The sequence below is a fragment of the Nasonia vitripennis genome, chromosome 2 (assembly GCF_009193385.2).
Source record: "Nasonia vitripennis strain AsymCx chromosome 2, Nvit_psr_1.1, whole genome shotgun sequence".
NCBI lineage: Eukaryota > Metazoa > Arthropoda > Insecta > Hymenoptera > Pteromalidae > Nasonia > Nasonia vitripennis.
Window position 1 is genome coordinate 15,928,475 of NC_045758.1, and position 12,603 is coordinate 15,941,077.

The 12,603-nt window shown below is 48.6% G+C and overlaps 1 protein-coding gene across 10 annotated transcripts in view; it reads right to left on the bottom strand.

The window, feature by feature from the left end:
* Window positions 1–270: 270 nt before the first annotated feature.
* The window catches only part of LOC100121750 (rap1 GTPase-activating protein 1), a 148,529-nt gene continuing 136,196 nt past the window's right edge, over window positions 271–12,603 (bottom strand). For all 10 annotated transcript variants that reach the window (XM_031923381.2, XM_031923380.2, XM_031923378.2 and 7 more), the window contains 7 exons: window positions 11,506–11,817; window positions 7,046–7,228; window positions 4,893–5,410; window positions 4,447–4,612; window positions 3,980–4,353; window positions 3,140–3,707; window positions 271–3,042 (listed from right to left, as the gene is read on the bottom strand). In XM_031923381.2, the coding sequence (XP_031779241.1) occupies window positions 2,881–3,042; window positions 3,140–3,707; window positions 3,980–4,353; window positions 4,447–4,612; window positions 4,893–5,410; window positions 7,046–7,228; window positions 11,506–11,817 (2,283 nt within the window). In that variant the 3' untranslated portion in view covers window positions 271–2,880. The remainder of the gene's footprint in view (window positions 3,043–3,139; window positions 3,708–3,979; window positions 4,354–4,446; window positions 4,613–4,892; window positions 5,411–7,045; window positions 7,229–11,505; window positions 11,818–12,603) is intronic.

Below are 12,603 nucleotides of genomic sequence, written 5' to 3' on the forward strand. Positions count from 1 at the left end.
GAGATAAGAAAGAAATTCGCCTTAGCAGCTGCGTTGGGACGAGCTTGGTGGGTAATGCTCCGGCGGTAAGACGTGGTGGCAGGTTTTTCACAACTGAAGGTTATATACTAGTTATAGGTAGTTCGAACTTTTGAAAGGACATTTTTAAAAATTAAACATTCAAAATAATCTTTTATTAGAAAAAAAACGCAGTTCCCAATCAAATAAAATTTTACTCATAAGGGTAGATGATCACATACGCAAGGAAAAAACGAATGAAAACAAATTGAGTTAGGTTTTTAATCTCTTGTTTATTGACGAACAGTATTATTGTTTTTCTCGTCATAGAGGAGTGGTGCAATGAACGAAGAACAAAAAGTACAAACACTTAGTACCTGACTTGAGAACATCCTTTTTCCATAAATTTCAGCGTTAGAGAATGTCGGAGTTCGCAGATCGGTCATCTATAGATTTGCATGGTTCTATAATATTTAAATATAAAATATATATTTATATATACTATATACGTGTACATATAGTCATATTAATCTGTCTCTTTTTCCAATATAATAACGCATATTTCCCTCTCTCTTTATCTCTCCCCCCATTTTCATTTGCTCTCTTTCTCTCTTCTCTTTAAATAGCTCATAATCATCTTTCTTTTTTTCTTCATCTTTGATTTTTCAAGGCCAACGTAGACATCACACTAGAAGTGGTAAACTTAGTTTACTATACATAGACTTTTTTCCTAGACGAAGAGACCGCTGCGACTGGTGGCACAAGACGTTATACAGCGAAGCGCACGATTCCTTTCATTATTACTCTCTCCTATTTGCATCAATATTTACACATTCGTAGTAAAAATAACGGGGCTCGTACTGTCTCAAGTCTTGCTGACCATTGGCGGCCTTCGACATTGTCATAACAAGAAAAACATTTTTTTTACATTTCTTTGTTGTGTTTCATACATTGCGAAAAACTACTGTTTTAGCTTTCAAATTTTACATATCTCTTTTTAATTTCTCAACGAAACATATAAATAAATTTTAGCGAAATCAAGCGCTTCTTTCAACATACCTCAAATACACATCTGTAAATTTGTACAAAATATATAATATAGCGTCAACGTCCTCGCAAATGTTACAATGCATAGGCAGTGGCGGATAGAAAAATGGTGTCACTCTATTTGTCATTTCTTTCTCTGTTATGTCCATTCGTGTTTACGACTTCCAACGAAAAATATAAAAAGAACGACTTGTGCTTCTGTTAGGCGCATCCGGATATAATGTAATTCGCCTCGTAATTGGACTTTTCACTCCTCTTTCTCACTCTTGTTTTTGTTTAGTTTGCCGTGATTGTGCGCCGAAAAATTGTGTACGCCTGTGTTGTGCAGTTAAGACAAAACGGGAATGTAGGAAAGTAAAGAGCGATATCTTAACGAGATAAACTTTGGTATTTGTTATGCGTGAGTTAGCGATCGATGCTAGATTCAGTTTGGTGCCTTTATGTATGTACACAAACGTATTTATATGTATTTTATATATAAAAATACTATTAAAGGATAGTAGCGTTAAAATGATTATCAATTAAAATAGTAAGAAAAGAGCGGAAAAAGAATAGCTTAAGTGAAAGAAATGATATGCAGAAAAGGCTCAAATTATTTATGCTTTGCATATACGTGTCGCACTGTAACTTGTAAAGAAACCGTTCCTCGGTAAGATAAACGATAATTTTCGTCGGATATCGAGCCTCCGACGAGCTTTATTTTGCACGTAACAGTAATAAATTAAGGTGTCATTAATGGCGTTTAAAAAACGAATTAATGTAATTGTACACTAATACTACTGACCGATTCGGAACAGTTTCTGTTCGGATAGAACTTACAAAAAGAATCTCGATAACTTAATTGCTAATAAATTTGGTAAAGCCAATCAGCGATAGTAATTTCGCCGAACGCTAAAGTGCACGCTTTCCACTACTAATATACATCGAAGAATGTTTATTCCTCTTTAGAAAAGAAATGCATGTATGTATATACATTATACATATACGTAAGAAGCCCGCGAAAAATCGAAGTAATGTGCAACAGTGACGAAAAACAGTTAATAATGAAAGAGTTAGGTAACACGATTCAACTAATACTTATATAAAATAATAATAATAGTAATAATAATAACCATAGACATGTGCTGTTGTTATAGATTTGCTCGCTACTTGGCTGTGTGAAGTAACGTTCAAAGGTGTCTAATCTAAAAATTTGTTTTGCGTTTTGTCTCGTCAAATCTAAACACACATCGACAGTGAAGATACGCGCCCTCGAGGCTTTCTTGATATATAATTATTATTACATTGTTTTCTCTCTTTCTCTGCTCTCTATACATTGACTACGAAGAGGGATTTGTTTCTTAGCGGCTACAAATAAATTAGTATCTTAAATACTTTCCAAATACAACTTGCACAAGTACTCTCACAGTCAGGATTGCATTATCTTCGATGCATGTCCAGAAATAAGCTTATCTCTCCATTAAAGATAGCGAGGAATCCAGGGGGCAAGGATGCGCTGACGTCATTTCTCGCATCCTGCTTCCTCGGTAATATCTAGTATACGTTTCGCGCTTCGGACTCATCGAGAATTTGTACCCATCATTTGAATCATCTACAAGAGAAGTTTCCTTCCCGCCTTCCATCCTTCGAAAAGTTGACAGCGACGATGACGACGACGACAAAAACGAAGACGACGACGAAGACACGACAGAAGAATTCAGCTTTCACTCTTTCCTCCCTTCAATCGCGTCGTGCCTCTCGGGCTTTTGGCTTCTCTAAGCTTGCGCGGCTCTATCCACCTTTTATAGGGCTCGCGGACAACTAATCAACGCCTGAGCTCGGCTCGGGACCTCGCTTTCAGACCGTTGACGCCTGCTGATTGTTGTTCTCGAGGGTGATGCTCGACGAGCACTCCTTCAGCATCGCTCGCAGCCGAAGAATCTCCTTCGACGCGGCTGCAAGGTCGGACTGTAGCTGCAGCTCCTTCTCGCGCAGGCGTTTGATGTCTCGTTGGCACGTCTACAAACAAACAAACAAATCACGATTAATACCGATCTTTATTTTTTTCTCTATGGTTCAAACGAATTACTAGATTATATAATGTCCTAACACTTACCACATTCTGTCTCAACAAGTCCAGCTTGTCGCACTTGAGCCTCGTGACTTCTTGCCTGAGCGTCTCGCTCTCGGTCGCAACACCGGATGGCCCAATCTCTTTGGCCACACCTCTAGCCTCGTGCGTCTCGGCGGAACTCATGCTCTCGAGGCCAGTGTCGCTGTCAGGATAGACGGCCTGATCGAGCTCGAGCTCACTGTTGAGCGAGCTGTCGTCGCTCTCGGAAATAACCCGTTGTTGCTGCTGTTGTTGCTGCGCCTCGCTGTGAAGGGCTGCGACAACGGCTGCGGCTCGTTCCTCGCGTTTGCGCAGGTTCTCGTGGGTGAGCCTCTGGAAACTGGACGAGCCAGAGGACCCGGCGAGAACGACGTTGCTGCTACTGCTGCACTTCTCGACGACGCCGCCGAGGCTGTTCTCGGCGATGCTCGAGGGCAGACCGTTCAGGGAACTCGTCTCGCGCTTTTCGTCGTCCTGTTGGACCGTTGTCAGGCTACTGCTGTCCTGGTTGTCGGTGTTGGAGAGACTGCTGTCTTGGCTGCCTAAGCTTGGGCTGTTTCTATCGGAATCCCTGGAAGAAAAGCATCGAAATGTTAAGTTGTAGTTATTTCTTTTTCTCGCTACATTGAATAATTCAGCTTTAAACGAACAAATTCAGATTTGTAAAAAGTCCTTCGCGAAAAATCTCGAGGTGCACAGCATTCGAGCGTATTCCAAAAGCGTCAGGCTATTGAGTAACGTTCGCGCTGATAAGCTAATTTACCCGAGTATCGATAATAAATTACTAGCTGCCCGACAGGTCTTATCACACGAACAAGCGTAAGGTTACGCAACTATCCTCACCTCCTGAGCGTGAGATCGGGCGAGCCGAGCGGACTGGACGGCTCGACGGACCTCTTCCCGGTCGCGAGTTTGCTGGTGGACTGTCGATTGCTGGGTGGGCTGGGCTCGAGGGATTGGGCCTTCTTGGACAGCTGCTGAGGCACGCTCTCGGTCGAGGCGTTACGCACCCGAGAGATGAGGGCCTTGCGAACGGTGTCAATAAACCGCGAGCCGGATCCACCGGAGCCTGAGCCGGACACGTCGTTTGAGGTCGGGCTAACCGGACAGCCACCCAGGTACGAGGGCAGGTTTCCGGCGCCAGCGCCCAGGAACTCGCTCGTCTTTGTCTGCAGCTCCTCGGTCAGGGATTCCAGGAGGGCTGACCGCGTTCGAAGCTGTCGTTGAAAATTCAACGTTATTTTCATTGAATTTTGCCGCATTACACGCTTTGCTCACGTATAACGAGTAAAATGAATAGACTGACTCACCTCGAGCTTTGAGAATTTCTCGGCTTTGTAGGCGGCGTTCTCGGCGTTGACGAGCTTCGTGAGGAGGAACTCTTTGAACTCGACTCCACGCAGAAAAACGGCGGGCGTCGGTAGGGTGGGCCCGAACCACGGAACGTCGTCTCTCGCAGTGATGCTCACTTTGTACCTGTGGAACATTGGAAAAGCAGCTCGGTTAGAGAGAGAGAGAGAGAGAGAGAGAGAGAGAGAGAGATAGAGAGAGAGAGAGAGAGAGAGAGAGACGAGAGAGACGAGAAATTCAATTTCAGACTCCGCCGACGCATCAAGCGGGGCCAAACCGCCGTCTCCGCGGTGAGCTCGAGGGCGGGTAGCGAGGCTTCTTCTTTCTTTCTCTTTAATTCGATTCCATTTGTCGCGGTCGCGCAGTTCGAGGAAGACAGTTTTGTGAGTAGGACTGGAAAACCAACCTGGTGTTTGCCGTGCACGGATCGATGACCTGGACGACGATGAACGCGTGCAGGAAGTGGCTGGCGATCATGTCGGGACTGAAGGGTGTGGCCTCCTCCTGGAAGATGATGGCGACGATGTCGTTGCCGATGTGTCGCTTCCTCTGCAGCTGCTGCGAGTCACCGGGACTGTAGGGCAGGAGCGAGGCGACGTGGAAGAGGACCTCCCTGCCCCGGAAGACTTCGTAGACCGCGGAGTCGCCGGTCTGTCCGTGCCGGGTGTCGAGTCCGCCGCGGTAGCCCTTGTGGTCCTTGAGGTCGATGCGCTGGCCGAGCAGGTCGAGGAACTCCTGGAAGGCCGGGGTTATCTGGCGATTGCCGAAGAGCTGCTCCTCGGTGACCTGGCGAGCTCGCTGGTGGAGCACGCCGAACTTGAAGCGGGACACCAGGGCGTGCTCGTCGTAGCGCGCGATCAAGCTGCCCGCGCCCGAGCAGACCACCGGCATCAGCGTGCTCACGCTCAGGCTGTCGTTGATTGCCTGGAATCGATGAAATTCATCCTTTAATAGCCGTTTATCGCCGTCGTAATTCGAGCCATCGTACGAATCGACCCAATAAACCGTGTAAAGCTACCAAAGGGAGGGATTCCCTCGTCAGAGTCGCGCACACTCGACCAACGAAATTCCTTCCCCCCGCTCGGCTCTCGGCACGTCCGTCAGCGTATACACTTAGACGCACAGCGCGCGCGAATGAATAATTCAGCAGGCAGCTGCTCCGGTGTTTTTAGCCTGTGCGCGAAAGAACCGCGCGGTCACAGGCATACACTCGAGTGCGCAGTGTATTATCTACGATGGTCGAGATTTTTGTTCGCTAATCCCGATAGACGCGACAAACGAAGAGAAAGGGCGCCGCGGAGAGTGAACCCGTTTTTCTACGTAATTTCCTTCGGTGAGCGAGCAAAATAGAAGCACGATCGCTAATTGGCGGCTAGTTAGCGTTCGTTATCGGGCGCTCGCTAAATTTTCGGCATTGACACGCTTTCCGCCGTCGCTCTCGCATTCAAAATTCGCGGGCGTTTGTCGCGCGGCAAAACAATCGCCTCGCGACCTTCTCTCGAGTCTCCGGGCTACAAATCCAATATAAGACTGCAGACGACGGTCTCTGATGGAAATCGAATTTATACAGGCTGTCCGTAGAACGCGGGCACGTGGCCGTTCGCGGATTACACGACGACAGCTTTCATCCGACACGGCCGCATCAGGTGCAGCAGAGCAGCGGCTTAAGAAAATAGAGATTACGTTCGCGTCGCTCGCTGCCTCTCTCGTTAAATATTTATGTCTTGGTCAGCGTCTTTATCTTTCATAACGCGAGCTGGTGCGGCGCGATAAGATTTTTTTAGCATATACAGCACCGGCGACTGGACTTCCGACCTGTCCGTGAAGAATTGTCATGCGATGTTTTATAAGCCACCGGACGAAGCGGCGAAACTCGTTACTCGGGCAGTTTGAAATTGGAAATCAAAGAGATAGGAAGGCGGCCAATTAAAGCTATTTCCGGAGCACGCGATATCCGTAATACAGAAGTCGCGGTTATTACAGATGCGCTGCCCAAACGTACGCATTTATACTCTTCCTCCTCGTCAAACGATCGCGACCCACTTCGCAGTTGAGTTTACTGTACCGAAAACAAAACTACGCCGCGGCTGCTATAATAATCCATCGGGAAAACTAACGACGCAAAAGCAGTGCAATCAGCGCATACCACAGCTAGTATAGCGCGGGACGATTGATCCCCGCTCGCGCGCGCACGCAAGGACGAAGGAACGCGCGATTCTTATCCCGCCGCCACCGCCGGGGAACTGTATTGTATACGCATTTTATTTCCACGGCGTAGCTTTCGTTGAAAATGCCGGAGAGATATAGCATTTGGTAATTAATTGCAATTAATTGCACTGCTTTCGGCTTGCATAATTTTCACGCTCGTTATTATCGGCGCTTATATGTGCGTTACGCGACGAGCATGTGCGCGCGCCGATAGCGGTTTATCGGAAGCGGAAGCTCCTCAACCTTGAACGGACAGATACCGCGGGTTACGGTTCAAGTTTAAAAGGCTTATGCTCGTGTAATTCTCTTTTTAATTACGTAGCGTAACACGATCAATCGGGCGAGACTCACCTTGACCATCTTGGCGGGCGAAGGATTGGGCCCGAGTGTGAGGGCTGGCACGAGCTCGTGGGTCGAGCCGGCTCTCAGTCGCAGTAGGACCCGCCAGTGTTCCTGTCCGGCCACCGTCTCCGCCTTTATCGAGACCAGCACGGGTCCGTTGTCCGAGTCTCTGCCGACGAGGTTCAGGTGTTCCTGAAAAATAACATCATATTAAAAAATGACGTATAATCGTTATTGACCGCGCGCGAACGCGTATGCGCTCATATTCGAGTTTTATTGCCCGAGAGCTTATACCGGGTAAACAAAGCCGAGTTCGATTTACGCGGCTCCTTCTCGCTGCTGCGCAATGACCACAATAATTCAGGCTATGAGAGCCATTATCGATAGCGCACTGCACAGCGCTATCCTGTTCTCGGCGCAATTATGCCGCAGGACCGTATCATAGCGGTCGGTATTGGGTTAGAAGGTGATCGACGACGACAAGGACGGAGAGAAGACGGTGAGCCGCGAGAAAAGGGTTATGCTCTCGCGGCGGGATTGGTTATCGATCGCGGCGACGCTTATATAGCTTTCTCGTAGACGCGCGCCTCGCGGATAGATAAAAGTTACGAGACACTCAACGATTCCCCGTGTCAATATCCACACACACACACACACACACACACACACACACACACACGCATACTCACTCACAAGCGGGCTGCACCCGGAAGAAAAACAAGAAAATTCCATTATTATATCGCTTCCGACGCGAAAATAGAAGAAAAGAAAGAAAGGGAATAATAATGGCCCGGCTGCAGCCAGTCCGATAAGGGTCCGGCGGCGACGTCGCGCTCTCTCATTGTTTTTCCTGGCAGGTACGCGACGTCGCCTATGTATACCGTATGCACAATGGAACGAGAATAAGCGAAAGAGAGAGAGAGAGAGAGAGGACGACGCACCGGCGTGCATGTGTGTATACATATAGTTAATACAGGCGCCAAGATTCTTTGTATGCGGCGGAGCTTTTTATTCGCTGCTGCAGGTGTGAGCGGAATGCTTTTTTCGAGGTGATTATAAATACGCCGCGCTGCTGCCATGTGATTAGAGTCGCTAACTCGGTGTAACGATACACACTCCGGGAATCGATGCGTGCAGCAATACAAGCCCTGGAGAGAAAAGTAATTACGAGAGTTTAAAGCGCGCGGGATTACCCGCGCTTGCTTCACGGGGATTCCCCGCAACATTTATGATCCACGAGGGGTTATAGACGCCGTGTGTCAGAGCGAGCTTTAAACTTTACCTTCGCCGCGTGCAAGCTCGATGGCCTCTAATGAATAAATTAATCCCGCTAAGCGTTTTTCCCTTCTTTACTAACTGCTTTGATTTTCTCCAGAGGTTGACTCTCGCTTTCTTACCCTCCGCGCGCGGGGAATAAAACTCTTCGAATCTAACTTTTCGCCGCTCTCTCTCTCTCTCTCTCTCTCTCTCTCTCTCTCTCTCTCTCTCTCTCTCTCTCTCTCTCTCTCTCTGCTCCGAATACATATTGGAAAACGCGCGGCGATGATTTGTTTTCACTTTGCGAGGAAAAAAAATAATCAACGACTCGGCGAGCCAATCGACGATAATACGGGCCCTGTGTTTTATGCAACTGCGCGCGCGAGTTTCTCGTTGAAAGAGCGCTTATATGCGCGTGGAATTAGCTCGCTTCTAGCTGCCGATAGTTCGTGCGCCGGTATACTATACTTTGCGCGCGCGGCGTGAGTCATGCGATGGCTCATTGTATGCGGGATCGATGCGCTGCAGTAGCTAACGCACGAGTAGAAATGTGCTATCGATCGCGGGATTTTCGGTCTCTCTTTAAAACGATCTGAAGCTGTTCCGTCATTATTATAATATTATACGGTTGGGCGTTAAGAACAAAGGGAAAAAGTACTCTCTCAAAGTAACTTATATCAATTTTCTTCTACTTTAACAATGCAGCGCGGGGTACAGTAGCGCAGAGCCTTGGGCTATAAGTCTCTGTCGGAAAATTCTGTTTACTTCAGCTCGCGGAAAAATTCTCTTTCTCCGCGCGCTACGGCCGCGAGAGATAAGGGTCGCGAACTGTAGTTCCTTCGCTATACACAGGTATACGCCGCATGGACACTTTGTATGCTAAGTTCGCGCTTCCTTTCCCGTAAAATCTAACGAGTCCTTATCTAAATTGTAATCTCTCGCGAAAGTAGGTGCGGTGAATACGAAAGTCGATATAAGCACACACCACGCGCGCGCCCGCGAGATAGAGAGAGAGAGAGAGGCGTTTAACGCGATCGTTTTCGGAACTCAACCCAGCCTTGAGTATCGCTCTAATTTGTCCGTGGCTCAATTACGAGTTCTCTGCACACACACACACACACACACGATCGTCGGCCCCGAAAACTAGCAATTAACCGTCGAACAATATACAGCCCCTATATAACGATATAGCCGAACAAATAAGCCGAGAGAGAGAGAGAGGTAAACTTTCCGTGATGCGCATAGCTCCATATTAAATTTCCCCCGCACACACGTACGTACATACACATCGTTCCGCGGCAGAAAGCGAGTCTGGCGGGCTATTCAAGTTTCCGCGTAAATAAATAACGCGCCGACGCATTCACTCTCTTTCTCTCGCGAACGAACGGCGGGAGAACGAGGGAAAAAGGAGGAATTGAAAAATTCGCGCTGCAGCCCTACAGCCTCGAGCCGGGACTTCCGTGCTGTGCATACGCGAAGGAGAAGAAGCCGTGGAGCTGAAGTTTTCGGTGTTCAGTGTGGGCAGCGACGGTGTAAAATATCCGGAATTTGATTTTCGAAATTTTCGCGAAAAAGTGGAAAAGATCAGAGAAGAGAGAGACTCCGGCAAACGTAAGGAGAGGCAGAAAAGAGCAAGCGCAGTGTATGTATATAGGGAGCGAAGTGCCTCCTTATGAACATTGTGAATTCGCACAGTGTGAGAACGTTCCCACTCCCACGCCGCCGGAGAGCGGAATGGTGTATACACTCTTTTCCTGCTTCTTTCTCTCGCTCGCTTCATCCGCGCGCACCCATACTAGTACACTCCGCGCTACTACTACTACTCTCTTTGCATTTCATTTTATAATTCCCTCTCCACGTCTCCGCTGCGGAGGCTCTTTTATTTTCATTGCTACATGCGAAAAATCGTCGATTCGTCGCGATTCCCCCTCGCTCATCGTAATCAAATGTCGCGCGCGAGAGAGCTTCACCGTACTGCAGTGTGCGTATAATAAAAATCTCGCTTTGTGTCGAACATATCACGCGAGTCACTCGATGAAAGGTCGATTGCGGCTAGGCTGAAAAATTAATCGCGCCGTCTGGTCGTCCAATTATAACGCAGCCCCGTAAATTTTTATACATCCAATGTAATGCTCGCCTCCCACTCTCTCTCACTCTCTCTCTCTCTCTCTCTCTCTCTCTCTCTCTCTCTCTCTCACTCGCTCTCGGACTGAAAAGCGAGCTTTGTATACATACATCTTTCACGAGCCCTCGCCGCCGGCGGGCTTTTGAAAAAAAGAGCGCGCGCGACGTCTGGATTCCCTCGACGAGCGTAAACACACGTACGCACACACACAGTGACGAGGATGCGGAAGTCGTTAAAGGCGCGCGCGGGAAATGCAGCAGCAGCAGCAGCAGTAGCAGCGAGGGTCTATGCCTTTTTTCCCTTCCTGTGCGCGAGCGGGAGATACTTTTTTCTTTATACCCGAGACGATCCGTGTATACACTATAGTGTTGTACCTGCTTAGAAGAGCGAGAAAGAGATGGGTATCAGGGCGTAAGGCGCCTAATTGGCTCGGAAGGATGCGTGAACTTTTTTCCGCGTTGTTGTTTCCCCGATTGCCGCGCGCGCGGACATTAGTTTTATTGTCCGTGCGTTTATCGCACGCGCGCGGTTCCTTCATTTTTTCTTCTACTTTCAGAGAGAAGTCGCCTCTCGAGTACGCGCGCGCCTGATTTCCCCGGAGAGGCTAACTTGGAGAAAGAGCCGCTGCTGAGAGCTTTTCTTATAGCGAGCGCAATTAACGCATCGTCGAGGAGCGCCGGGATTCTTCGGTATAATCTCGAGAAAACGCGCGATAATCCGACTCCTGAATTTTTTGCACGTTGCGCAACCGCTCGCGGAGGCATTTTTCCAGAGTGATCTGTCGCCGCAGCTACCGAAGACAAAAGCGATCGACGCGACTCGGAAAAAAGAAATACATAAGTAGACTTTTGTTTTTATCGCGCGCGTTAAATCCGTCGCGTTGAAATTCCCGTTTTTATCGTCGCAGTCGCGATACACTTTAATTTACTGCGCTCGTGTTTTAAATTACAAAAGCAAATTGACATTCCTGCAGCGCGCGCGAGGGATAAGCTCTATCTGTAATACGCGAGAAATTACGAGTTGCGCTTTTATCGTTGCCACGCGCGCGCGCAATTCGTATAGGTATATAAAGTTGATGCGAACTTACCCTGCCGACGAAGAAGCGCCTGTAGCACTTGGCCGTGTCGTCCTGGTCTATCCTGGGCTGCCAGGCCGGTTGGGCCGGCAGGAGAGCTCTGCCGGCCGAGTCGAGGGTGTGCCTGTGTTCGGTGCCGTCGAGCCAGTATCCCGGCGGCGTGACGACCATCGGAGGTGGCAGGGCCGTGGCTGCCGCCTGCTGGAGGGCCGACTCCATGAGGGACCGACCCATCGGGGCCTCGCCGACCGGCGAAGGTACCGGTGTCGGTGTGCCGCTCGCCTGCGCGCTTGTACTCGTGTTTGTTCGCTCATCGCGAGATGTCTGGAAAAGAGAACCAATGCCAAGGGTTATTATTATATTGGAGATCGAGTTTATAGTTATTCCCCGCGTTTGAAAAGTTCGCATCCTCTCTTTCTCTATCTACAGAAATAGAAAGCGCGCAAGAGCCGAGCGAAATAACAGTTCCGTCATCATCGCGTCGAGCAATATCGGAGAGAGAGAGAGAGAGAGAGAGAGAGAGAGAGAGAGAGAGAGAGAGAGAAGAGAAAGATTTCATCTGCAGGCTCGGCCGAGCGCGCAATAAAGCCGATGTTTATATTATCGTAACTGTACTATTGTTCGTGCGCCGCTGCAGCCGGGAGAGAGAGAGAGAGAGAGAGAGAGAGAGAGAGAGAGAGAGAGAGAGAGAGAGAGGAGGTGTCGATTCGAATCCTTACGGTATACCTGCTTTTCCGCGGAATATAACGCGCGCTCGCTCGGCCGTCTTTTTTGCTCGTCTCGCGCTCGGCGCAATTAAACGGCTCCGCAAGAAATAACACTCTTGCAACGCTGCAACGGCGGCCAGCGTAATTGTAACGACGGAGAGAAAATCTTGCTGCCGCTCCTTTTTAAGGCGCTCGCGCGATTTATAAACGAGGTGCTTTTCTCTCTGCTGCAACAACGGAATGAAGTCGTCGTAGTCGAGCGCGATGACGTGGGCTCCCGCTCATACTCGCGCGCAGATGAAAATTGAATTCAGTTGTTCTCTCTCTCTCTCTCTCTCTCTCTCTCTCTCTCTCTCTCTCTCTCTCTCTCTCTCTCTAGCCATGCAGCCATGAACTGTATACG